Consider the following 23,865-nt stretch of genomic DNA (forward strand, 5'->3'; position numbering starts at 1 on the left):
TAGATAGAACCGCTCGTCGGCCAACGGGAGGTCGCTGTATTTGCTGACCACTGTGTCAGCAAGCTCTCGGATGGGGGTGCGGATGCGGACGTTTGGCTCCACCTTCAGGACCACCTCCAACTTGAAGTCGTCGTCGCGCTTCGACCGAATCGTCGCCGTACAAATCCGCTCGTCGCCGACGGTGGTAGTCGGCAAGCGGAACGCAGTCGCCAGGGATGCGTCGATGCAACTTGTCGGCGTACACGGGTCGATGAGGGCGGCTGTGTCGAACTTCTTGAGCCCGGTCTCCAGGATTACCATGGCCGTCGGCAGGACGTTGACACTGTGCCACTGGAGGATGGACGCCAGTAACGGTGCCGGTGTCGAGGAGGCTGAGCGCGGCGGAGAGGCAAGCGCTCTGCGAGTTGGCGGATTTTGCGGCGCGAGCGCTGCTGAGAAGCGGCGGATGCCGAGCGCCTTGCCGGGGCCAGCGCTTGGCGAGTTGGCGGATTCTGCCGGCGCGAACGCTGATTGGTAGCCGACGGCAGAGGGCGCTCGTGCATATGGAGGAGCGTGTGGTGCTTCCCGCTGCACGTTTTGCACTTGTCGCCACTGCGACAACTCACGTCAGAGTGCTCGTGAGCGAGACAATTTGAGCAGTACTTGTTGACAAGCACTGCTCGAAGCCGCTTCTCTGCGCTCAGCTTTAGGAACCTCTGGCACTTCCGAAGCGGATAGATTCCACGGCAGACTCGGCAACGGTAGGAATTTAAACCTCGAGTACGTCTTCTCTCCAAAGCCTGAGCGCTGCGTGGACGAGGAACCATGATGTGATCTGGTAGGGAGTAATGGACAAAAAAAGAAACAAACATGGAGATGATTTAAAAAATGATTAGATGACGAGGATGGTTGGAGAATTATGCGGAGGATGTTGGTTGAGGAAGACGGTTGGAGTGTTCTCCTGGCAGAAGAACCACCTTGGTCACGGGACGCTTAATAATCTTGCGTGCCGTAAGAATGTTGACGACACGGACATTGCCGTCAGCCCCCGGAAAAACAGAGTCGATTCTGCCAAGGCGCCACTCATTCGAGGGCAGATTGTCTTCTTTGACGACTACCAGGTCGCCAACGCGGAGATTTGCGGTCGGGGCCTGCCACTTGTTACGCTTGTAAAGCTCCTTGAGATACTCCTCTTTCCATCGAGCTTGGAATTGCTGATGGAGCGCCTTTAAGTGTTGCCACCGATTCACAATGGACTTGGTTTCCCCTTTTAATTCGGGCTCTACTATGGACAGAAGAGGTCCGCCGACGAGAAAATGCCCTGGTGTCAACGCTAAGAGATCAGTAGGATCTTCTGACATGGGAGATAGCGGTCTGGAATTTAGACAAGCTTCAATTTTCGCTAGGAGGGTTGAAAGCTCTTCAAAGGTGTACTTTCGAGTAGCGGTGGACTTGTAAAACAAGGTTTTGAAGCTTTTGACACCAGCTTCCCACAGGCCTTCCATATGGGGTGCCCCCGGAGGAATAAATTGCCAGTTGAGCTGCTGATGACTATACGCATCAGTCACAGACTCTTTTACGGCTTGTAGAAAATCTCGGGAGAGCAGGGTGGCAGCGCCGACAAAGGTTTTCCCATTGTCGGACTGCACTTGACGGGGACAACCTCTTCTGGATACGAACCGAGCGAAAGCGGCGAGAAATTTCTCGGTCGTCAGATCGGATGTAGGCTCTAGATGGATGGCCTTTGTGGAGAAACATACGAAAACCAACACATACCCTTTTGTAATTAGGCACGCTCTGCCTGTGTAATTTTTGATGTCGAAAGGGCCAGCGTAGTCCATCACTGTGTACGTGAATGGCCGGGAAAAAGACACTCGCTCTTTCGGAAAACTTCCCATCATCTGAATTTGCAAGCGCTTCTTATGAATAACGCAGACCTTGCAGGAGTTAATTACAGCCTTTACCAAGTTCTTTATTCTCGGAATCCAGTATCTTGACCGGGTGAGACGTACGACTAACTGGTTACCTCCGTGCAACGTTATGAGATGCGTAAAGTTCACCAGTAGTCGAGAGAGTGCACATTCGTACGGGAGTATTATCGGATGTCGTTCGTCATATCGCAAGTTTTCGGAGGCCGTTATGCGGCCGCAAGCCCTTATAAGCCCTTTCTGATCTAGAAAGGGGTTTAAGGAGAGGATTGAACTTGTCGCGGACACAGGACGCTTTTGACTCAAGCAGCGATATTCATTAGAAAAATATCTGCGCTGAGTGCTAATGACCATGAGCCGTTCAGCGGCGACAAGTTCGTGGGCTTCTAGACGGACTTCCGACATCTGCGACTGTTTCTTACATCGCTGGACAAAACGGTGGACATACGCAAGGACCCGTAAAGCTCTATCTAACTTGGAAATGCGATCAAGGATGTCTTCTGTCGGGATGGACGCCACATGGGCCTTGACAGGACGCCTTTCCACTTCGGTCACCTGTAAGTCGGTGCTTTGGGAAGGCCACTGATCTCGTGGCTTTGACAACCAAGTTGGTCCATGCCACCAAAGGGAGTTGTCGATCAGGTCTTGTAGAGGCACTCCCCGACTGGCCAAGTCAGCTGGATTGTGTTCGGATTGAACATGTGCCCAATTGGCTGCCTCTGTGGACTGGGTAATCTTTGTTACCCGATTGGCAACGAACGTTGTCCATTGGCATGCTGGTTTGGCGAGCCATGCAAGCACAATTGTGGAATCGGTCCAACAATGGAGTTTCGAGGACAGCACTGGCATATGGGGGAGGATGGATTCAGCCATCTCGGATAGCAATAGAGCTCCACACAGCTCTAGCCTTGGAAGAGATACAGTTTTGACTGGCGCCACGCGCGTCTTGGCTGTGAGGAGATTCACTAGCGTCGTGTGCCCAATTTCTACGCGCACATAGATCGCAGCCCCTTACGCCTTTTAAGAGGCGTCACAGAATCCATGATGTTCGACTCGGAACTCAGGGCGGAAGGAAACCCATCTGGGAATTCGGACTTGATCTAGGACCGAGTAGCTTTTGAGAAAATCACGCCACTTTTGGCACAGTTCAATTGGGAGTTCATCATCCCACCCAAGATCATGAAGCCAGATCTCCTGCATGAAAATCTTGGCACAGACCACGAAAGGAGCGAGCCAGCCTGCTGGATCAAACAGCTTGGCGATTTGGGAAAGAACATGACGTTTCGTGAGCGTGGCTTCGTTGGATAGGTCTGGAGGGGCGAAGAAAAACTCATCGGATGTTGCTTTCCAACGGACTCCGAGAGTTTTCGCCGTGCTTTCCGTATCTATCTCGAGGAACTCGGCGTTTAAAAGATGATTGGTTTCGATATGAGCCAGAACTTCTTTATGGTTGGAGGTCCACTTTCTTAATGGAAAACCAGCCGAATCGAGAGCACTCTGCAACTCGCGAATGGTAAGGTGAGCCTCTTCTGCAGAGTCAGCTCCCGAGAGGACATCATCGACGTACATGCAACCACGAATAAATTTACTCGCCCTCGGATGGGTTAGTTGCACGTCGGTCGCCAGTTGTTGCAGGACCCGAATTGCCAGAAACGGTGCACAATTGACCCCAAACGTAACAGTTTTTAGCTCAAAATCGCGAATGTATCCTTCTCTATTGCGGAATAAGATACGTTGGAACGCCGTCTGCTTCGGATCTACCCAGATCTGCCGGTACATTTTCTCGATATCAGCACTGTACACAAAACGGAAATATCGCCACTTCAGGATCTGGATGGTTAGATCGGACTGTAGGACCGGGCCAGCATGAAGGATATCATTTAAGCTGACCCCATTGTCTGAAGGGCTGGAGGCATTGAATACCACTCGAAGTTTGGTGGTCGTACTCTCCGGTTTTAACACCGCGTGGTGTGGGAGGTAATAACACGCTGAATCGTGGGTAGGAGGGACTTCTCTCATGTGGTTGAGGTCGAGATATTCTTGAATTACTGAGTCGTACTTGGATTTTAGCGTACTGTCCCTTTTTAGCCGCTGCTCGTTTCTTAGGAATTGAGCCAACGCCAGGGATCTGGAATGTCCTAGGGAGCATTTCATGTTCTTAGGATCTCGAAAGGGAAGACTCACGACATACCTGCCGGTATCGTCTTTTGTGGTGGTCCGAAGGAAATTATCCTCACAGATCACGTCGGATTCTTTTGCCACCTTTACTGGCAGATCCTCCACCTCCCAGAATTTGGTGAGGAGTTTATCGAGAGACGCTTCGTACGTGTGTGCAACATGCGTAGAAAACGATGAAATTCTATCTTGCCTCGGAGCGGGTACTGGTCCTGTTAGAATCCAGCCAAAAATGGTCTCTTGACCGAGAAGAGAGCCACAGATATTCGCTCGGGTGCCGCTTAGTAGAATGGAAGGAAGTATATAGGCCCCGATTAAAAGATCTATTTGTGCGCTCTCATAAAACTTTGGATCCGCTAGTGGAAGTTCGGGAAGATCTCGCAGGAAATGTTGCGGAAGCGGACATGAGGAAAGATTTCCGGCTATTTGCGGAAGCACGTAGGCAGTGGTGTTTAACTGCAAACTAGGGCGGGTCGGAGAACGAATCGTCAATTGGCAGAGCTTTTTAGTCTCAGCGGAGACCGTTTGATTAAGCCCTGAGACCTGTGCTTGGATAACCTGGAACGGCAGCTTAATCAGGTTGAAAAGGCGCTCAGTAATGAAGGTCGCCTCAGATCCGGAGTCTATTAAGGCTCGCGCTTGGTAGTTGGAACCCTGATGGCATATATTAATCATGGCGGTGCCTAGGAGGACTGACCTAGAGCCTGCCGCAAAATAATTTTGAAGTGTTGGCTGCGTGCCACTGGCAGCCGAGGGACCGGGAGTATTCGGTCTGGATCTGGGCGTTGGCGTTGGATTTGCGCGCGCTGGGGATGGGGTGCCTCGTTGTAGGAGGGTGTGATGGCGGCCGCGGCACGTGAAGCAATTATGTGCGCTTTCGCAGTCGCGCAGCTGGTGTGTCCGCGCAAAGCAGTTCAAACACAGCTGTTTTCGTTTGATATAGGCGATGCGTTGGTCGACCGTCATCCGGAGAAACTGGGCGCATGTGCGTATTGGATGGTTTTCTCTATTACAGAGATCGCACCCTCTAGGTTGTGGAGGCGTTACCCTTGTCTCATAAGAATTTATTCTCCGAGACGCCGAGTTGGATGTGGATGCCCTGGGCTGAGCTTGACTAGAACCTGATGGTCGAACATCATCTATGGCTTCTAGGGTTCTGTGACGTTCCGTTAGGAAGACGTTCAGCTCATGCCACGTAGGGATCTCGGCTTTGTTGTGAAGGGACTGCTCCCATAGGGAAAGCGTAAGCTTTGGGAGTTTGGATGAGCACATATACACCAAGAGGCAATCCCAAGTTTCGACCTGAATACCGGACATTTCTAACGCCGTAAGGCACCCCTGGATGGTACTTTGAAGTTCTTTCAAAGCTGACCCAGACTCCTGTGTGACGGACGGCACATTGAAGAGTATCTTCAATTGACTGTTTACTAACAATCGCTTGTTTTCGAAACGCTGAGTGAGGTTATCCCACGCTGAGCGAAAGCCATCGTTAGTAAGGGGTGAATTTGCAACTATATTGTGAGCGTCGCCCCTCGTCTTAGCATTGAGATGGAATAATTTCTCGACAGGAGTGAGTCGAGGATTGTTGATGTAAATTGCCGTGAATAGATCCCTGAAGGTTGGCCAACGAAGATAATCGCCGGTAAAAACCTCGGTATCGCACGGCGGAAAGTGGCAGCCTGACGGAATGTAAGTCTGAGGAGTATCTGGAGTGGAGGTAGCTTGCGGATTTTGCGGAGTCTGCGCTATTTGGTCTGCTATTTGGGCGCCGCACCTTTCGTACGCGCTGTAGCAGTAACCGTACTTAGCCTTGAGAACTGGCAACATGTCAGCTGCACTTCCTCCGGCTGCTACAAGGCACGCGGTACACGCATCGTACTCTTTTTTGATGCGGACCCATACCTCTTTGATTTCGTCTCGGCGAATATTGAGGACGGACAACGTAGGAGGGACCGCCGCGGGAATATTTATTCGCGCCTCCAATTCGGAAAGTCGATCCGAGACTTCAATAAATTGGTTTAGGGCGAGTTCGGCAGCCGTTGCAACCATTTTCGTGCTGGCTCGCGTGGATCTTTCGATAGGAGAAGGAGCCCTTTTGGTAATTGGCGTCTTGACCTTTGTAGGTGTGGGCGTCCTTATAGTGATTTTCGGAACTTTCGGTGATGAAACAGGGGGTAGTTTGTTAGAACTTTCCCTGGACATACCAAACTAGGATTTTGATTCGGAATGTGCGCGCTGATCTTTCGGATAAAAATCAGAAAATAAATTACGGACAGGTGGAAATAGGGTCTCGGCCTGCTAAAACAGTCGATATGCGTGGCTGAATTATTGTAAAAATAATCCCCAGGCTTTTGGTGGAACGATGGAACAAGAATCGCAAAAAATACCAAAAATACTAAAAACAAAATACTGAAAAAATACTGTTCTTGATGAAGTATTTTTCGGTTAGTATTTTATGAGGGGTGGCTGGCCGAATTAGGATGGGATTAGATATCGTTAGTATTCTTCTTTATTTTTTTTTTTTTAATTATTCGGAGACCAAACAAAAAATACGTTGCAGTGGTATGCGGATGATATATTTTTTTTGGAACTTTTATTTTTTCTCCCCAACAAGAAAATAAATCAAGTAGATATATGGATATATGGATAAAAATAAATAAAAATACTGGAATGGACGTCGTAACTAATGGATTCGGACGCAAACCGGGAACAATATTAATAGATTGATTCCACTGGTTTCTGGGATGTGGACAGTATTTTATTTAATTTTTTTGGAACTCTAGCGATGAGGGATTTTGTAAATTTAATTTTAATTTTTTAACTCTCAGTATTTATTTAAGTTTATTAGAATTGAGCTTGGTATTTATTTTTTGGTTTTTTACTTTATTTTATTTATTTGGAATTTATTTGGAATGGCTCGGAATAAAGAGCACTTTAATCGTTGAAAAACACAAATGCCCAAAAATGAACTCGTGCATAAAGCCCCTTTGCGGGCTATGTGCGAGAAATGCTGGAATGCGCGGGAACTTGGGGAATTCGTATGTATGTATGTGTGAATGTATGTTGAAGGGGAAATAAAGAACACACTGAGACCCAAAAGTTATTTCACGTCGGCTTTGGGAATTTATTTAATATATATATTTATGGCCGACGGAAATACTTCGATGTTCGGGATTGGGTGTTTTCATAGAAATAATATGTATGGGAGTGTGGATGTAATATATGTGTAATATATGGATGTAATATGTGTGTAATATATGGATGTAATATATGTGGAATATGGATGTAATATATGTGGAATATGTAATATGTATAATATATGTAATAAATATGTATATAAGATGTGGAGTAAATGGCAATCAAGATGGCGGAAAATTTTTATTTTAAATTTTGCCGGCGGGTATGTGTTGTGTATTTTCGATTTATTGTGGACTGTATTTGGATTTTGAATTATGTATGCAAATATTTGTCACAGCGGATATACAGTAAAAAAATCAGTCTCAGTGTTTGTGGGCCTAAATTGGCGGAACACTTAATTTTTGTGGGAAAATAATTGAATTTTAATTTTTGAATTTGATTTATTTTTCACTGTTCACTGACTTTTCTTTCTCACTGTACGCTTGACTTTTTATTTGCACACTTTAATTTGGATTAATATTTTGCAATTTCTTCGATTTAATTTTGGATGTATTTTTACTGGATGTACGGCCAAATGTGAATATGAAACTTGTACATCAATATGCACAAGAAAGGGAATTGGAAAATAGACAATATGGCCGCACGTTAAAGGAGACGAAGAAATAGAAGACGGGATTGGAAATGTAATTTACTAACTGCCGTTGTCGGATTAAATCGGACTTGGATTTTAGACAAATCGTACAGAAAGTCAAACGAATTATGTTTTCGAATGGCTGACTGTCGACCGGCAGTTAATAAAAAATAATAATTGGCACTTATCTGGTGGAGCAATTCGGCTCGAATGGATCAAAATTTTTATTGGGGGCGTCGCAAATCGTTTCTTCTAGTTGAAGGCAGCTTCGTCGGCGTTGCGGCTGTTGCAAGGTAGCCGGTGGCAAGCTGTGGGGGAGAGAATTGAAAACACTCGACGATCGCGAAGCGCGAGAGAAAGGAGAACACACTGACTTTTCGTAATTAGCGCGGACCGGCCGGGCGATGTATTTCGTAGAGTTTACAATGAGAACTAAACTTAAAACTAATGAGCGCTGTGCTTCAGAGCGCTGTGGAGAGATCCCGGGCATGGGAAAGCGGGAGAGCGGGAGAGCCTGGAAGTAGGCATTCCCAACGAGGGAAGAGCGGTCATTGGAAGAGCGGGGGATTTAAGAGCGGGGCAAGCGGCGTAAACAGCCCGTATCCAAGAACCAAAACTGGGAACTCAGTGATTTTTGTATGCCTCGACCATTTCTCCAAATTTGTCTGGCTGCAGCCTATGAGACATGCAGTGGCGTCAGAGGTAGTCAAATTCCTCGAAACCCCAATTTTCCATCAATACGGAGTACCCGAGTACATACACTCTGACAATGGAAAACAATTTGTGTCTCAAATGTTTGCCGAGCTAATGACTCGCTACGGTATTCGACACGTGAGAACAGGGCTCTACTCCCCGCAAGCGAATGCAGCGGAGAGGGTAAACCGATCGGTGCTCCAAATTTTGCGAGCAACGATTGCATCGGATCAGCGAAATTGGGATACCCAGTTAAGCCGAATAGAATGTACCCTTAGGAGTGGCCGACACGAATCAATAGGCATGGAACCCTACTATGCCATGTTTGGTACACAAATGGTGACACACGGCACTGCATACCCAATCTTAAGGAAGCTGGGTGGAATCCAGACTGGAGATCCAGAGATAAGCCTACCGGATAAAATGGGTCTGATCCGACAAAAAGTGAGCCAGGGGCTAAACAGGACCCATGAACGAGCTGAAAAGGCCTATAACACCCGCAGCAAACCGGTGGATTTTCCGTTGGACAAGTTGTCTATCGAAAAAACTACCGGCAGAGTAACAAAGCTGAGGGATACAATGCCAAGCTTGGCCCGAATCGAATTCGATGTGTTGTACTCCAGCGTAAAGGCAAGGCGTTATATGAGCTGGGAAATGTCGGTGGAAAGAGCGTTGGCATATTCCATGCCAAAGACCTCTATATCGCTTGACCCCTGGGTGAAATCCGAGGATCGTTCAAAGTGCAAGAGAGTGAAAAGCTCAGAACGGAGCTGGGACTAGGGAACATGGAATTCGGGAGAGCGGGTCCGCTATATAAACCCCGACAAGGCAACGACACCTTACCAGAAAACAACCATGCAGGCTAATGGATGGTACCGCCAAATTGTGAACACAGCTCGCTATGTGTCCACACTCAGGCGTACGATTCAACGGGAGCTAACGGAACTATGTTCCATCATGGAGTGTCTCTCTGGGCTCGAGAGGAGCCTAGAGTTGAGAGAGGATCGGGTACAGCAACTCGAAATACAGATACTTCGAGAAGCCGAGGAATGGGAGAGGAACGCACCTCTTTATCATGAGTTAAAAGAACTCAAGCAAAGCCGAAAACGGGAGCAGGACTTTCTTAAGAGGTTTCATCGACAAATGGCAACAGTGCGAGCTGATGTCCATAGACGGCAGCGGGAGGAGCAGCGGCTCCTCCGACATATGAACCGCGCAGCAGACAAGCTCGCCAGGCGTGACCCGGAGAGGTGCGCGGAGGCCCGGAGGGATTTCCGAAAGATTATGAACACCAGGACATAAAAACTATGTGCAAAAAGAAAGAAAAAAGAGAAAGGAAGCTACCTTCGGCCAGCCGAAGCTTATATACCCTTGTAGATAAAAGAATACTCACTCGGTGCAGTTCCAATTTCAATTTTGTTTTTAAGTAGTCAAGAATCAAAACGCCTACTTCCTACAAAGTTACAATGAATTTTCTTATATTTGTTTGGGAGCCTTAAGATATAGTGGTCCGATCCGGCTGGCTCCGACATATGAACTACCTGCAATAGAAAGAAGACCTTCGGGAAAGTTTCATCGCGATCGCTTTAAAACTGAGAGACTAGTTCGCATAGAAACGGACAGACGGACAGACGGACAGACGGACAGACGGACAGACGGACATGGCTAGATAGACTCGGCTATTGGTGCTGATCAAGAATATATATACTTTATGTGGTCGGAAACGTCTCCTTCACTGCGTTGCAAACATCTGACTGAAATTATAATACCCTCTACAAGGGTATAATGAATAAATAAATAATAAAAGTATAAATAAAAATATGTGTCATCTCTGGGGGGAAAAGTGCAATAAGCAAAACCTCGACACCGCGATGGTAATCCAATCGGAGAGGTGGGTAATTTTGGCTGGCCGCAGCACCCATGCTCGTACACGGCAATACGATATATTTTTGTCTTTTCCTTGTCTTTGCTGACTACAGCGCATATTTTCTTTTTACAGGTATTAATTTTTGTTGTAACTTTTGTATGTATGTATATGTATGTATGTTTCTGTCCAGCGACGGAAAGTTTTTTTCAGATAACCTCTATGCACAATAGTCCTCATCAAAAAACCCCACCAACATAATTATCCGTATAGGCCTATAATTAATAGTTTGACCATAGCCCGGTTAGAGCAGTCGGATGAACATGAGACTCTTGGTGCAGGAGTGGGTCGAAGCCACACGTTTAAGGGCGCCTAAATAATAGGAAAAAAAAACAGGAGAAACCAAGCACTTATTCGATGGTCGTACGAAGATTCCTTTTTCCGAAGTCATTCCATGCATTTCCGCATCGATATCTTCGAGCCTGCTACGTACGCCCTCTTCTTCATTTTATTTGATGGAGAAAGATGCACGTAGAAAACAACAGCGAATCTCAAGGCAAAGGAAGAGGGGCAATCGACCCGTTGACTCACCGAAACAAGCAAAGGAATGTGCAATTTGACGATCTTTTCGGTCAGAACAACGACCGCGATCGACCTACTGGTAACAATACACCGGCAGCTGGCAAAGTGCATCGGTCGGGCGTTGACGCTACAGATAGGGGAAATCATAGGTGGGAACACCTAAATAACCCAAATATCACGGGAGGCTAGAAAAAGCTCTACACTGGTATAAAACACCGTAGCCAGGTAGAAAAGACAGACAGAGTTCCCTCTGATCTCACAGCATTATAGTGTAAGCACTATATTCCAAAAGCCGCCAATGACTGCCAAGACCAGGAATCCTGAAGATAGTCTTGTTTGCCATTGAGGAACCACAACATATCCTGAAGGAAGTCCTGTTACAGTGACTAAATAAATCAACGTCCTCGAAGGAAGACCTGCTCGCCGTCGATGAACAGCAACCCTCCATGAAAGAAGTCTATAGGAGCTAGTGAACATATCCTGGGAAGAAATCCTACGGTATCCTCGTCCTGGAAAAGCGTTATTATCATTATCAAGGACTTTACCATGGGTGGAACCAGTTCCAAAGTGGACCACAGTACGGCCAATGTGATCAACACCATCAAAATAATAGATCACAAGGACGACATTCAGGACGTGAATCATAATCTGAAGATCGTCATGGCTATGTTTGTTTTCTTAATCATCCTTAAAGTGGTCAAGATGTACAAGCGATCCGTGCAAGGACGCCGGGACCAAAAGCACGCCCTGGAACAGGCGATATGCCGCCAGGTCTAAAAAGACAATAAAGTGCAAGAAACCTACCCAAAAACCATAACAAAGTGACAGAAAAATAAAGGCAATTAAATGCCTTAATTACAGACAAACGTGAAGCAAACCAAAAAGAAAAAACAAATTGTGAACTCAGGCATTTATGAATGCAAGTGCAACAGCAATAATATCAAGCGAAGCGAGCAAGACATCGGAGACGCCGCGGCCCGCAACTCATCAAGCCAGACCTACCTACATACATATACATATATATATACAATAAGTGATTGTGTTTAAGAACGAGACTTTTTTTGTTGTGTGTTTTAAGATAGTGTTTGCACGTATATATATATATGTTTCTAATTTCTTCAAAAAGCCCAGGATCCAGCGCGTCGAGATCTCATCGCCCAGGACCAGTAAAGGGGTAAGTTTGTCGGAACACGGTTCCTTTATCAACTATATATATATATATTCGTGCCTTTGTTTGACTATCTGGAAGTAAAAATTCCACTTTAGGCCTCCTCAAGGCATTACAATAGTTTACATCAATCAGTATACCCTTTTGGTTGTAATTTATATAATATAATAAAAAAATTGACTTTTCAGCGGCGAGTATCAGCCTTGTGTTTGTATGAACAAAAACAAGAGCCTCAGAGCGACGTTTGTAGTCGTGAATAGTCAGCAATTTGCTGACGTGTGCACCTTGTACGGGTGGTAAATTCGATACTCTCCGCTAACAAACTTTGTTGGTCAATTAAAATTAAACTCATATGTATTCTCCATAATAATATTACTCATAAATGGCACTAGCCAATATTTTATTCAATAAAATTATAATGTGAAAACGTACTTAAAATCATGAGGTGCTAAGTTTTCAGAATGGGGGTGCTGACGCGATAAGTGGAGTAGGTAAAGAATAATGACATAACTTTTGACGAACAACCTTGACAATAGGGGATCGTATTGCGCGGCCCGCGACGATCCATTTGGCACGCGAATGTGTGAAGGGGAGGGAATGTGGCCGAAACATTGCCCGATCGTGCTACAATCAAGCGAAAGCTTCGCTTGTGGGGCAATGTAGACTGATGACCGACGGACTTTACAACTCTTACTAATTTTCAGGCATCTTAATATTTATTCTCGTTATGTTGGAGAGGAGAAAGTCTTACCAAGAACCCACCCTATCCGGCGAGCTTATGCCGGCAAAAATTAGTGCCTGAACATCGGATGACTTTCCCTCGGCCCAAGTCCTTTCAGGACTAGGGCACTAATATGCCCACGTAACAACATATCTACTTTTTATACCCGTTACTCGTAGAGTAAAAGGGTATATTGTATTCGTGCAAAAGTATGTAACAGCTAGAAGGAAGCGTTTCCGACCCCATAAAGTATATATATTCTTGATCAGGATCACTAGCCGAGTCGATCTAGCCATGTCCGTCTGTCCGTCTGTCTGTCCGTCTGTCTGTCTGTCTGTCCGTATGAACGCTGAGATCTCAGAAACTATAAAAGCTAGAAGATTGGCATTTTGCATGCAGATTCTAGGAGCTCCTACGCAGCGCAAGTTTGTTTCAAAAAGGTGCCACGCCCCCTCTAACGCCCACAAGACCCCTCTAACGCCCACAGTTTTGAAGCTATTATGAAAATAGTAACTGATATGGCTATCGATTGGCCAAGTAAAAAATTGCCACGCCCACTCTAACGCCCACAAACCCAATAAACGCTTAAACCTGGCCAGCGCCTACATTTCCGCCTTTCATGACCAGTAGTGCCAATATCTGGCGGTAGATAGCGCAATACAATATACACTAGCGCCATCTAGGAAATGGCATTGGAAAAAATCTGCCTTTTTTTCTGTGGTCACTCTAATTCACATTATGTTAATGCAAATTTTAAATTATTTGAAATGGGGCGCGCATTTTGCCTCTTTTTGCTCGTATACGTTTTTCACAAGTGCATTCACCTGCGCTAAAGAGAGACGGAAGATATGCTAGGCAGAATTGAAAGTTCTAGAAAGCCTCTTCTAGAAAGAGATCCCTAGGTAAAAATCGAGCGGCGAAAAGCATATAAGAACGCATATTTCTATTAAGTTGTTTAGCTGAGTAACGGGTTCTAGTAGTCGAGGCACTCGACTATAGCATTCTCTCTTGTTTGTATTTATTTGAATTGAGTTATTAGAGTGTATAGTTAAGGAAGCGTTGGAAATACTATCTAATGTTGTAATCTGAATTTTAGAAAGTCCTGGATTATTCTGTGATGATTAAATTTTGTAATGTTAGTTGAGGCTGAAAATTGGTTTATTTCTATTAAAATTGGAAAATGATTACTATTTGAAATTTTTGAATCTAATGCAGACCAGTTAGAACTAAGATTACTATTATTAAAGAAAGTGACATCAAGTGTGGAACTTTAGGATAGATTATGGGAGTAGGTAGGAGAACCATTGTTAAGACAAAAAAAACCTGAGTGTAAAAGGGAATTTTCTAAAATGCCTCCTCTGAAATCTTGAGTATTATTACCCCATATGCTGGATTTGACATTAAAGTCACCACCTATGACAGCTAGACCACTCGATGGAGCAGCAATAGTGAAAAGATCATCGCAACCTTGTTGAAAGGAACTAATGCCTGTGCTGGGTGCAGCATAGACACTGAAAATATTAATATTATTTCTTAAATTCGTTGTACAGATACCAATGACTTCTAAGCTAATATCACAGTTAATTTGTCTAAAACGTATATGTTTTTTTAAATAAATTCCAACGCCGCCATAACCAGCGTTCCGCGCCTTACAAACAAAGTTATAATTTGCCAAACTACACATGGAATTATTGTAAACCCACAGCTCTGATAAAATTGCTAAGTCTATATTATTATTAACTAAGAATAATTCCAATAATTGTTTGTTATTATTAGCAGTTAAGCTCTGAATATTATACTGTAAGATTTTTAAAGACATTTATATAAAAAAATGTATAGACAAATAAATAAATAAATAAGTGTATAAATAATTAAAAGATTAGGAAAAAATTTGTAAGCGCAATTCTGTTTCTTAAATTTTCTAAAAAGTTTCTTGATTCAGGTACTAAATAGATTGTTCCATTGTGTAGAGTGTTTAGAGTGTACTCGTGTTCTTGAAGAGCAGCTTTCCAGCTGAGCATAGTGTCGCGGGAATTTTTCTCTTCATTTATCTTGTTAAGAGAGTTCTTAACAACTTTGTTAAAAGGGTTATGTGCAAATATATGTTGAGTAGCTATTTTGGTATTATTTTGTAACACTGGAATGGGGGATTTTTTTTACCATGGTGGCTGGGGGAAATGGGTTAAGTCGTTGGTGTCGACTTCATCTAAAATTTGGAAGACAGAGGGGTACCTGATCTTCGTTTCATTACGAGATAAATTCTCAAGAGTCATACATTTCTGAATAGCATACGCTCTCTTACGAGCGGGGCAATCAAGAGAGGTGGCTGCGTGGTTTTGTTTGCAGTTAGCACAAAGTAGTTGACTGCATTGTTGTTCTCTAGAATGTGAAAGAGAGCATTTACTGCATTTTTGTTCAGTTTGTTTGCAATTCTGAGCAAAATGATTAATTCTAAAACAATGAAAGCATTGACAAAAAGGAACTAAAGGACTAACATTAACTTTGGTGTACAAAAAAAAAACCACGTTGGGAATTTGAGTACCCGTTTTGTGTTGGCTTGAGAGGCCTCCGGGCGCGTCCTCATGTATTCCTCGAAGTCTGCGATCTCCACAAGGCATCGAGTCTTGTCCTCCGCGTCGCATTGGTCAGTCTTGCCCTCTGCCTCATTCTTGGCAATCTTGCCGAGAATAAAACGAGCCCGACTGACCAACCTTGGCCAACCTTGCGCTGCTGATGCGTAACAGTGGCTGCCTTGCTGGTACCCGGCTCCGTTCCGCTGTTGTGAGAGTTGATGTTCGTGGTGTCTAGTGGGGTGCTGGTCTTAGCAGCCCCTTCCGTTCCCATCGGAGCTGGAGAACCCTGGCTGGGTGTTCGCGGCCCTTCCTCGATGGTAGCGAAATCGGTTTGTGGTTTAACCTCCCCCGTGAGGTCCGAAGCTACGGTGTTAGGTTTCATTTTCATTACATAACCGCCCGCGTTGCTCGACCAGGCAAGCGCGGCGGGCCTGAGGGTTGTTGGGGCTCTATGAAAAAGTCGACCGTGACTCCGCCCCAAAGTCACGGCAAGGCCACTTCCGACCCAGGGTTGCCCGGCACTGGGAAGGCTCCGTTAAAACACAGCTGGATTAACCCTACAGCTGCAAACCTGAAAGTCAGTGGGAACGGGTCGCTTGACACGCTTGACTTGAGGGTAGGCACTTTAAAGACCTGCCCAGGTCCGCCCGACTACGATTCGTCAGCATCCATATTCATAGCTAGACTATGGACCTGCTTTCAGCTGCCCTCACGGGGAGAGTATAGTCGCACTACCATCGGTGCACACAGTTACGGCAGGGAACGAGTCCCCTGTTGGTCCCCCTGGGACCAAGTACCGGGGACCAAGTACCCTGTGTAATTTAAAAAAAAAATTTTTTTTTTTCTGCGTACGCCGCCGTTTCTATATTAACTCTATATATATTATATTATTATTCTATCTATTCAAAAAGCCTTTTCTAAGTGTTGTCCTAAAACACATAAAAGGAAAGGCCAAAAATTGTTGTCAACTATAGATGAGGATCAATTGCTATCAGCCGCAGAACAGCCTTTGCGGCAGGAAGGAAAACGGGGTTCGGCTAAATTAATCAACGAATTATCAAAAGCTCCCGCGTCTACGGGGAGTATAATTAACAATTGGATTGGATGTAGTTCAATCTGACGTCCAATTTTCCATGACTTTTCCCAACATTTGTGGCCGTATATCGGCAATAACACGGCGAATGTTGTCTTCCAAATGGCCAAGCGTTTGTGGCTTATCCGCATAGACCAATGACTTTACATAGCCCTACAGAAAGTAGTCTAGCGGTGTTAAATCACAAGATCTTGGAGGTGTTAAATCACAAGATCTTGGACGCCAATTTACAGGTCCAAAACGTGAAATTAGGCGGTCACCAAACGTGTCTTGCAATAAATCGATTGTAGCACGAGCTGTGTGACATGTTGCGCCGTCTTGTTGTAACCAGAGCTCCTGGACATCATGGCTGTTCAATTCAGGAATGAAAAAGTTAGTTATCATGGCTCGATGGCGGATGGACTCTTTCGGGTCTTCCTCAATGCTACGCTCTACAGTAGCAATAGCTTCATCTGTACGCACCGTACGGCGTCTCTGGGGATGCGAGTTATCAATAAGAGTAAACGTGGTGCGAAAACGATCCATGGTTAATCGAATTAACTGCTCTGATGGACGATTTTGTCGACGATAAAATGGACGTAGTGCGCGATACGTATTCCGCACTGAACCATTACTTTCGAAATTAAATTGCACTATTTGCGAGCGTTGTTCAGGCGTGAGTCTATTCATGATGAATTGCAAAACCAAACTGAGAATAAATCACTTGATAGCTGTTAAATTGGTCGCCATCTTGAACAGTGATGCCAACTTAAAGTTCTATACCTCTAAAATAAACCCCCTTTATTTTAAACCACCTGCTTGGGAGAAAAATTTTCGATTTCGCTTTAAGATTTTTTAATGTCTTTAATATAAGCGTCTTAACGCTAAATGAATAAATGTGTAGACCGCCTTTTATAAAAATATGGATTTTTCTATGTCAGTCGTAAATTTATAAATTAACCCTACACACAAAAAAAAAACTTCGTAAAATCAACTGTAATAATTGTCAAACAGGCCCCAACCAGCAAAATTGTCAATTCAACTAAGTAAATAGTCATTTCACAACAACAAAATACACACAATTAGCAAAGACACAAACCCAAAGCAAAAACAAAATACACGTAACTATTTTAATAGTTACGTAACTATCTTTGTTGGTCAATTTTACCAAGCAATTTTTTTTGTGTGTAGGGGTGTTAACAAAAATATCTTTATTATTACGGTCTTTCACACGAATTATTTCATGTATAGGCACTGGAGAAGAAATGTATTCCTTAAGTTCAGAGTCGGAAAACTTTGTCGGGATGTTAAAAATAATACCCATAACCAATCTTGTTTACGGAAATAATAAGAACAGCATTTAATTCAAGGGGGTTTATAGGAACTCTTTTAGGACGATCCTTGTCATTGTTTTCACCAATTTTGTCTATGTAAACCACAAAAGGTCCCTTGTGTGTACTGCTATACGAGTAACCGTTGTTTTCCAAATTTCCGTTTTCCCTCTTCTCTTCTTTGTTAGCAGGATCCGTTAAATTATTACCACTTACTTGGCTGCTCGAACTCTGATGACTTACAGGGTCATTAACCTCTTTCATCTCCACTTCTTCACTTTCTGATTCCGCTAAATTTTTATCTGTAGATTTTTTCTTTTTATTTAAGGGCGATAATTTTGGCCTTTTGTAGTTGCTCAACTCCGAGAAAGGGCTTTTACCCTTGGCCTCGGAGAAGGCCATTTTTCTTGGGGTAATTTTACCCGTAATTGATTTTTATTTTAAACCAATAGCAAGAAACAAATAAAAACTATTAGTATTTAGATTCTAAATTTTAGAAGTATAAATTTCGTTATATTTTTGTTTTGAATAAAACAATAAAACTTTTTTTTTTTAAAAAGTACAAATTGGGTTTTTTATCACACACTGCTCAAACACCTCCGTTGCATGCAACAGGTCACACGCGCCGATTTCTGAACTTCGAACTTCTATTTTCGAAGTTGGAACTGTGCCTATCGCAAGGGAGACGCAGCTATCGACCTGTCACTGTTAGTTCGAAAGTGAAGAAATTACGACGCGTTTTATGTAAATTTTTTTTTAAGGTAGACAATGGCGGACAACGAAAATGATCAATTAAAATGGAAATATATATCTTAAGTAAGCGATTTAGATTACTAGAATTAAATGAACACTTTCAATCATTTAAAGTAGGCGAAAAAGACAATAAATTAGAAATAAATAAGATCGATGTCTTCATTTACACATCATATCGGATGGAACCCCAATTGTTCGAATAAAATTGTTTTAGAATAAGTAAATATATCTATCTATCTATTAATAAATACTGAAATAAAAAATTTGATCGATTAATATTAACAAAATGCAAAAAAAATCCATTTGTTTTGATTTTTTGGGTGCGGAATGAAAATTTATTCGCGGTCATTTTGATACCAAAAGTGTATTAAATTACTGCGAAAAAGTGTCAATTTGGCCTATTAATACTAAGAAAATGTCCCCGGGTAGTGGCTTTTTGACACCAAAAAGTGTCAAATTGGCCTTATATTTATACTAAGAAAATGACACCGGGATGTGGAATCTTAACACCAAAAAGGGTCAAATTAATATTTTAGAAAATATTAAAGTGACATCAGAATAGGGTCAATTTAATGACGTTCGGATCAAAGATTTTTTTCCACTCAATAGTGTCACATTCGGGGGTGTCACAGAAAACCATTCCAACCGAATTTCTCCCGAAGAGCAAATCTCGCACAGTGGTTTCCCCCATAGGCCAAAATTCAAAAAATCAACTGAACCCAAAATTGGAAAAGGGTATGCAAATTTTCTCTAAAATGCTCAAGCTTCTATGTGGCATACCAGATTTTTCTGGGAAACTATCGGTACTTTTTATAAAAAGACCTAAAGTCGTGAGCACGTGTTTATTCGCAAAGCAAAACTGCGCGCATCACTAATTCTTCGCAGCAACATTCAACTTTTAAAGCGAGTACTTCTCTTATTTCGTGTTAAAACTAATATTCTGTGATATGGATTTTTAAGTTAAAGGTATTTTCTTTAAGTTGCAATATTTATAAAAGCTAACTTGTGTTGTCCTTATTATGAAATTAATTGTTTACTTTCTAATGTTTTTAGCAGCTTTTGTGTTCGTTCTTTTTGTGTTTACATAAACATTTAACTGTGATCCCCCAAGATTCCCCGATTCAATTTTTATTTAGTGTATTTGTTAATACCTTAAGGTATAAAAAAAGTTAAAGCTAGCTGCAGATATTTGCAGATGTGTCCATAATTAACAATATACTAACATCGTCTCTTTTTTTCTTTAAGGTCAAATCAGCTGTTTTGCATTGTAGTTGTGCTGTGTCATTGTGTTCGTCTTTCGTGTTTTTCTTAGGTTCAAATTTTAATTTTTATAGCGTTATTTCTTTATTAATTTAATTTTGCTAGGTGACTCTTCTCAATGCGTCTTAACTCGCTTGTACATTTTTAATTATTGGTGTACAGCAATCGGCACCAATTCTGAAAAATTACGGAAGACCATCGATCATGTGAACGGCAATATTGAAAACATTGGCTATGTGTCCGAGATGAGCGAGTTAACGAAATGTATTGGATACATTTGCGAAAAAATTGCTATGTATTGGACACAACCTATCACAGTCCTATCCAGACAAAATCACTGTAAGTGAATCCAAAGCTGAAGTTGATCTACAGAGCTTGGTTGACCACACTGCGAGGCGGATTGTAAAACTTCAGCATGATGTTCATGAAAGCGTTGGAAGCGATTGCTCTGATAACCTTATTTTCATTGGAAAATGGGGATTTGACGGCAGATCTGGATATTCAGAATACAAACAGAAAGTCAGCAATAAGGATTTGAGCGATTCCAGCCTTTTTGATTCATCATATGTGCCATTACAACTTAAAATCATTGAAAATGATCCAAAAAATGAAAAAATAATTTGGAAGAATCCGAAACCTTCATCAACACGGTACTGCAGACCATTAAGATTGCAATTTGCAAAAGAAACGGCTCAGTTGGCTGAAGACGAAGAAAAGTATTTCAAAGCTAAGATTAAGGTGTTGATTACCACGCTATGTAATGTGCTCGGTAAAAAAATTAAAATTAAACACAGCTTGCAGTTGACCATGGTTGATGGGAAAATTTGTAGTGCCCTAAGTCACACCTCATCTTCTAAGTGCTACATATGTGAGGCGAAGCCGACAGAGATGAACGATTTGGAAAAGTGTTTGAAAAAGAAGGTTCATGAATCACGCTTTGAGTTTGGATTATCTCCTTTACACTCCTATATTCGTTTTTTTGAATACTTTTTGCACGTATCGTACAGACTTGACCTGAAGAGCTGGAGAGTTAATACTCCAGAAAAAAAACAAGTACTTTCGACGAAGAAATCCAAATTGCAGACTGATTTTCGAATACGAATGGGACTTATATGATGGACGTTGATGCACTACGAGAAGTACAAACAAGTGGCCCAACGACACCAAGCACGTGCTTGTTACGCGCGGGGCCCTTTTGTAAATTTGGGCAAAATTGCGAGTTCGCGAGGAAGAATACATAAGACCAATAAAGACGGGACAAATAATGAAAAAAAACATGCAGTTAGGAGTGAAGCAAATGAGTTAAAATGATAGTTTTTAATACCGGGATAGAAGTTGATGTGCAAATTAAATGATAAAGAACGTTATAGTTATTACATAGAACGCGAAAGGGCTCGTGCAGACCAAAATTTGATGTACATCGAGGTAAATTAAGAGGATGATAATTACGTGTTAGTCTAACGGGAACATTAAAAGTTAGGCGGCTAACAAGTTCTACAGAATCAATATCACCTCTTATAAGATTATGCATAAAAATGGTACCAAGCATTTTTGTACGATTTGCAAGTGTCGGTAAATTAAGCAATAATAATCTACTCTGGTAGGAAGGTAGCCTTACGTTTTGATCCCAGTTCAAACTACGAAGGAAAAAAAGGAGAAATTTTTTTTGTACCGACTCTATACGGTCAATGTGGACTTGGTATTGTGGGCTCCAAACCGAAGAACAATATTCCAATATAGGACGGACAAGGGAGGTAAATAATAATTTGGTTATATAAGGGTCATCAAATTCTTTTGACCAACGCTTTATAAACCCAAGAACACTCATAGCTTTATTGACTGGCGACATTATGTGGCAGTCAAATTTAAGCTTCGGGTCCAGAAGAACGCCTAAATCATTTACTGAATATATACGGTCAAGTGGCAAATTCTGAAGCGAATAACTTATAAAGGTAGGGGTAACCCTATAAAAGGTCATTACGTTGCATTTTAGGCAGTTCAAATTTAAGAGGTTATACTCATTGTGGACAAACCTAGGTGTGGAGGAAGTGGCACGTCAAATGATGGTAATACGGCCAGAGCTTTTTTTAAAAATCCGAAGTTAGCAGCTGAAATAACAGGTATTGATGAAGATTTGATGCACAGATTGCTTCTGAGCTCAGATCCTTATATTACTGGCCAAAGAAAGCTTATTCATTCAAAAAAGTCAGTTCTATCAGCATCAGCATTTGAGCTCTTCGATGACCTGACCTAAATATATCGTGTTATTATTAAATTTTAACCATTTTGTTTTTTTGCTATTATTGGAATTTTTGTTTCTTATTATTATTGGGTTTTTTTTATTTTTAAGTAATTTACAGGTAATAATCAAAACTAACGGATTAATATTTGTCGGCGGAGAAGAACCCGAAGGCGTGGTTTCTTATCCGCTTAAATATGATTTAAATGCAATAATACATAAATAAAAAAGAAATTGAAACTAAAACAAGAGAGAACCCTATAGTCGGGTTGGTGTCCCGACTATCTAATACCCGTCACTCAGCTAAAGGGAGTGCGAACGCTGTACTCGGGTTGGTGTCCCGACTAATAATCGTAACTCAGCTAAAGGGAGTGCGAGGGAGATAGATATATAAATTTTGATTGCGTATAACTTTTTAATGAATGGTCCGATTTGAAAAATGTCTTCTACATTTCGATAGGTATAAATATACACAACAAAATTGCATTTTCACTTTTCTGAAATCTTTAAAGATGTGGGCGCAGGACCCATTTTAAAATCGTTAGTGGGCGATTGTGGGCGTTAGAGGGGGCGTGGCGCTCGGCTAAAACAAACTTGCGCTGCGTAGGAAGCCAAAGAATATGTGTGGGAAATCTCAACCTTCTAGCTTTTGTAGTTTCTGAGATCTCAGCGTTCATACAGACAGACAGACGGACAGACGGACATGGCTAGATCGACTCGGCTGGTGATCCTGATCAAGAATATATATAGTTTATAGGGTCGGAAACGCTTCCTTCTACCTGTTACATACTTTTGCACGAATCTAATATACCCTTTTACTCTACGAGTAACGGGTATAAATAGCCACAAGTTTCAAATTTGGTCCGATATTTTGTATGGTAGCTATAGGATATAGTCGGGCGATATGTCCAATTTTTTGTTGCTATAACTAAAATATTTTTATAGAATTTTGGGGAAAATTTCGTAACGATATAACAACTAGAAGTATTTTTGGCCGCTGCTCCCATACAAGCGGAACCACTGTGACAGACGTCATTTTTGACGGTTTCTAAGTCCCCGTATTTTGCCGGACGTTTTGATAAAATTACCCAGCTTACAAATGTTTCCCAAAAATATAACTTTATTTAAGACAACTCTAATGAATTTTATGAACTACCTGCATACTACGATTTTTATACCTACTTCGGTGTATATTTAAAAATATGCTTTTTATAAAACCTCTCGAAAAAATTAGCTAAAAAAAATCCGTCGGCAAACCTGGCAGTGTTACCAATTAGCTAGCACCTTAAAATACCAAATTTGTCCAAATTTTTATGCCATTTCCTCACTGATGTACATACTGTAGTATTTTTTCGGTATTCAAAAAAATGCTATTTCCTGTCCGCACGGAAGAGCATTTAGCATTCAGCATTTATTATTTCGAAAACAGATGTGCTTTTCTTTTAAATTCAAAATATTCAATGCTAACAAAAATTATCTTATTTTTGTCATGTGTTTTCTGCTGAAAATTCAGAAACAGCTACACAAAGGAAAGCGTTGAAAGCTTTTCATGAGGAAGACATTTTTCAAAACCTGAGATATGGGCATAATTTCTCAAATACTAATCCGCAAGCAGGAGATTTGAACAATCAAATGTATTGACCATGGACAATAAAGATTTGAATGTTTTATTAAGCTTTTGTTTGCATTATATATTGCTATGCAATGCACATTAGATCTTTTTTGGGATCATTTTATTGTTGATTTTGCAAACCTTCG

General features: G+C 42.3%; 1 protein-coding gene across 1 annotated transcript; it reads right to left on the reverse strand.

Moving 5' to 3' along the window:
• Positions 1–2,927: 2,927 nt before the first annotated feature.
• LOC138912966 (uncharacterized) lies at positions 2,928–6,131 on the reverse strand. Its single transcript, XM_070215015.1, has one exon. It carries the CDS (start codon positions 6,129–6,131, stop codon positions 2,928–2,930), a length of 3,204 nt encoding a protein of 1,067 aa, XP_070071116.1.
• Between the last annotated feature and the right edge of the window lie 17,734 nt (positions 6,132–23,865).

The sequence above is a fragment of the Drosophila takahashii genome, chromosome 3L, assembly GCF_030179915.1.
Source record: "Drosophila takahashii strain IR98-3 E-12201 chromosome 3L, DtakHiC1v2, whole genome shotgun sequence".
NCBI lineage: Eukaryota > Metazoa > Arthropoda > Insecta > Diptera > Drosophilidae > Drosophila > Drosophila takahashii.

Bases quoted from the DNA above. Each gene is read 5' to 3' on its own strand.
- LOC138912966 (XM_070215015.1), bottom strand. From the start codon at position 6,131: ATGGTTGCAACGGCTGCCGAACTCGCCCTAAACCAATTTATTGAAGTC.